Source organism: Apaloderma vittatum, unplaced genomic scaffold, assembly GCF_000703405.1.
Source record: "Apaloderma vittatum isolate BGI_N311 unplaced genomic scaffold, ASM70340v1 scaffold19247, whole genome shotgun sequence".
NCBI lineage: Eukaryota > Metazoa > Chordata > Aves > Trogoniformes > Trogonidae > Apaloderma > Apaloderma vittatum.
In genome coordinates this window covers 51,760-55,744 of record NW_009725904.1, presented here as the reverse complement: position 1 = coordinate 55,744, position 3,985 = coordinate 51,760, and the positions used below count along the sequence as shown (strand labels likewise).

Here is a 3,985-nt window from a genome sequence, read left to right as displayed (position 1 = left end):
GTTCAGCTTTTGTGCATTTGGATGGGCACTCTGAATTGAAATCCAAACTGGAACTAGCAGTTAACATTACAAACAAGCAGCACAATTTGACTAAACAGGCTTTCAGATGATCGCAGTTAGGCTTTGATGCTGAAGAGTGGGATTTCATAACTGTGGAAGTAATGTGAGAATGTGCTTGCACCCAAAGCTAGTAGGGTTGGTTGTTGTGTTTTATGGGTTGTTTTTGGGGTGGTTTTTTTTGGTGTGTTTTTGTTTTGTTTTGCTTTAAGATGATTATGATGATGATTCATGCTTTTGTTAGTCTCAGCAAAAGAGTGGTTGGCATGTATAGTTGATTTAACGTCTGAGAACCTCTAAGAAAGTCATTCTCCATTTTGAGAAAGTTTATCTACAGAAATTTCTCCCCTTTTTGTCTTTTTTTTCTTTGTTTGTTAGGTTTTTGTCTTTGGTTTCTTGCCCCTTGGTATTGATTGACTTTGCAAATAAGAATTTCCATGATATCCTAGTCACAGTCTTCTTTGTTCTTGGATTTGTGGATGTGGTTCCATGCTTTCAGGAGTGAGTTTAGCATGGTTCTAGTTGACTAACAGTCATTTACTCATACTATACAATCTGAATTATGAAACTAAATGTACTGGAAAGATGATTTAAGCTACTTACTTTAACTAGATGCCTGTTTTCACTCTCTTAATTTCCTTGATTAGGGAATCTAAATTATTTTCCGCCTGTTCTTAATAAAATTTGGTTTCTAATATCAGAAATAAGGTTCATTGAAATATTTTCCTTAATGGCTTTCTGACTTTTTAAAAATAACTTCATGGTTTCATAACTCTTTCAGTTATCTTGTGCCAAATTACAGTAGCTATTTCCTGGTCAGTAAGTTTCAAAAATAAAAACCAGTGGACAGACAGAAAAATTAAACCCATGAAAACTAACTTAGAGTAAGAACTTTCTTCCTCCCGTATGGATTGCCAAGAAATTCAGGGGGCATGTAGAGTGAGTGTATTTCCTCATAAGAAGCTGTGCATTTGCATACCACACTTCTTTAAAGGTCTTGTGGTGATGATGCCAGTAGTATTGATGGAAAACATGCAACAAATTTTTATAAGATTGTTTGAAAAGCTGAAGAACTTCTTTTGGAAGCAGTAGAGTGAACACTTCTGCTTCAGAGAAGAATGGTTCTGTGGATGCCCAAGATGATAATAATGAATGGTGGAGGTTCAAAGATAAATCCTACAAATGCAATTATTTTCTAGAGGTTTTAATGAAAACTTAGCATTTTAAAAATACACTTTCTTTTAAGGTGTCACACTTGAGCATATCTGTTGTCAGGCAGGGTAGTGTCTTGGTAGCCATGTTATGTTTTAATGTGAGGACCTAAAAGACCATTTGTAGACTTGAAAGCACTAATAATGTGGCTGTATTCATCACAGGAGGAGAGATGTGGTGTACACCATGTTCAAATACCAAACTGGAGTGTTAGGTTTTGGTGACATTTGACAGCAGATGCTCTGTTTTCTTTTGCAGTTTGGGGCAGAGTTCAGAAGATTCTCCCTGGATCGCTACAAGCCAGGAAAGTTTGAAGACTTCTACAAACTAATTCTTCACATTCATCACATAGCCAACCTGGAAGTGATGATCGGATATGCTGATGTGCATGGAGACCTTCTCCCTATTAACAACGATGACAACTTCTTCAAAGCTGTTTCAAGTGCACATCCACTGTTGAGGGTTTTTATACAAAGACAAGGTAAGTTGCAATTTCATTTTGATGCCTCAGAGTGTGCTGAGGCAAGCTGGAATGTAGATTTGTGGCCCCTATTTATAGTCTGAACTGATGTAAGAGCGACCTAGGAGCCTTCTCACTCCTCTCAGGCTCCTTGTTACAGCTTGCAGGCATAGCATGACTTCAGGACAGATTGAGGCACTGATTTGCTGCCTGTGAGGTCCTTGAAGGATAACATCCTGAGAATCACCACAAGCCCCTCCTCTTCTGAGGGGAGTGTACCTCATGCGTGTCATCACTTGAGCATGCCAGCTGCACCGCTCCGCTTGTTTGAGGTAGCTGTGATGAAAGAGGGAATCCTAGTACTTCACATTTTAAAAATTTTATCTATCCATCTTGATAGTCATACACAAATGATTCATACTTGTATAGTGTGAGACTGTGCACAGATACGTGGCTATATAAAAAGGTTCTGTCACAAATGAGATCTTGTTTGACTGTGTTGACCTGGCAGACAGACAAATGATGATTCTCTCCTGTATCCTTATACTAAGGAGTGTTGAATCTTCCCGTTTTGAATCATCAAGCAGAATTGCCCAAATGTCAAGATGATACCAAGTTCAAGTGGCTATGTGTTGGCTTTGTCAAGCCTTTACTGCAGATATCTGAAACCTTCCGCTCAAAGATCATATTTGGCAGTTGCTTCAGATAAGAATTGTTTTTTATAATAAGATGTCTTCCCTACAGAGCTCATTAAATCCCAGAGGAACCTATCACTGTATTAACACTACTTCCACACTTTTTGCAGTTGTGTAGTGTTTTATAGCACAGGGCTTTTGGTATTAAAGTCTTGTCAATAGCAGAGTCAGAAATAACACTTGGTCTGAGAATTGGAGCAGTCATGTAGCTTTTTTTGGTTTGGGTTCTCCTCTGTGTGGGCATTTGTACTGATAAGGGTTTAGCACGAGGTTCCAGTCTGCTCGTTGGTATGAACTGGTATAGTGTGTGGTTTGATTCGATGTTGTTAGATACATCCAGGGCTGTGTGGCCCTGTCCATTCAGAGCATGTTGGCTGCCACCTTCTTTAAATGGGAGTAAGTTTTCCAGGAGGCAATAGAGAAGAGGGTCTAGAGCAGTTTATTTTGTTTGTGTGTCTGTTGGGTCAGTGGAAATGTCTGTGGGAGAGAACTTGGGTTGCTGGCTCTCCCTTTCTGTGCAGAAAATGCAAAAGTGGATGCAGAAAATGCAAAGGTGGATGACAGCTCCTATTAAGTCTCCTTCCTGAAATGCCTGTTAGGGCTTGTGAGTGTTCACGGGGGGTTAGGTCATGAGAAATCTCTTGCATGACTTTGTCATGCCTGCATCAATTTCAGTTGATTCATGTCTCTGGATCAGCCCTGTTCAAAATGCAGCTGTGCTTGCTCTGCTTGGGCAGGCTGCTGAAGCCGCTGAGTATCCCTCACTCTCTGGTGGGAGGGGGGATGCCATGGAAATGCTGGTTGCAAAGGCAGGCAAACGAGAGAAAATTGTTGACTGCATGTGGAAAAAATGCTCCCTCCTCTTCTTCAGTAGGAAATGTTGTGGAAGTTTATAACTTGCAACCTTAATGGAAAAGTGCGGTATTTCCTTTTACAAAAAGCTTTTTTTTTACCTCTTGCTTAGTGGAAAGAATCATGCTGAAAGCGAGGAAGCTCATACAAGAGGGTAGACAGGCCCATGCCTCCTCATGTGTGACAAAGCCTGAAAGCCCTCTCAGCACACATTCCCCTTCACACCTTCTATAAAGCTGAAGGGAATAGTAAATTCTGGCCTATTCCTTTAATTAAAGTCAGATTTTTATTGAAGGTACTCCTGAGATTAACATTTAAGATTCTTACTTGTGGATGCTCCCAAACAATTGTATCTATTTCCTTCTCTGAGAAGAAGCCTTCCCTTCAACTATAATAAGAGTTCCTGAAATCTTCTTTCTTCCTTTACTCCCCTGCTAATTTCCCTGTCTTCAGACTGAGGTGAAAGAGCAATGTGGGTCCTTCTGTTGGAAACCTGTGCTAGAGAACAAGCTGAAGAGCACCAAGAAATCATTGTGCCATACAGGGGTATGTGGTGTGCTTGCTGTGCTTCAGCTCACAACCTTAACTCTGACTTCAGAGGCAAGAAATTAAGCTGACAGTGATGCTAGTAAAATATGAGGCCAGTCATTTTCCATGATTTTGAAGAAGGCTGCAGAGCATGGGTTTTCTAGACTCTGGGATCAGGGAG

At 40.4% G+C, this 3,985-nt stretch overlaps 1 protein-coding gene across 1 annotated transcript in view; it reads left to right on the top strand.

Annotated features, from left to right (window-relative positions):
- Nucleotides 1-1,527: 1,527 nt before the first annotated feature.
- The window catches only part of PARD6G (par-6 family cell polarity regulator gamma), a gene marked incomplete at its 5' end in the record, with an annotated part of 51,527 nt that continues 49,069 nt past the window's right edge, over nt 1,528-3,985 (top strand). Inside the window, one exon of the mRNA XM_009873099.1 lies at nt 1,528-1,750. Coding sequence (XP_009871401.1) covers nt 1,528-1,750 — 223 coding nt within the window. The remainder of the gene's footprint in view (nt 1,751-3,985) is intronic.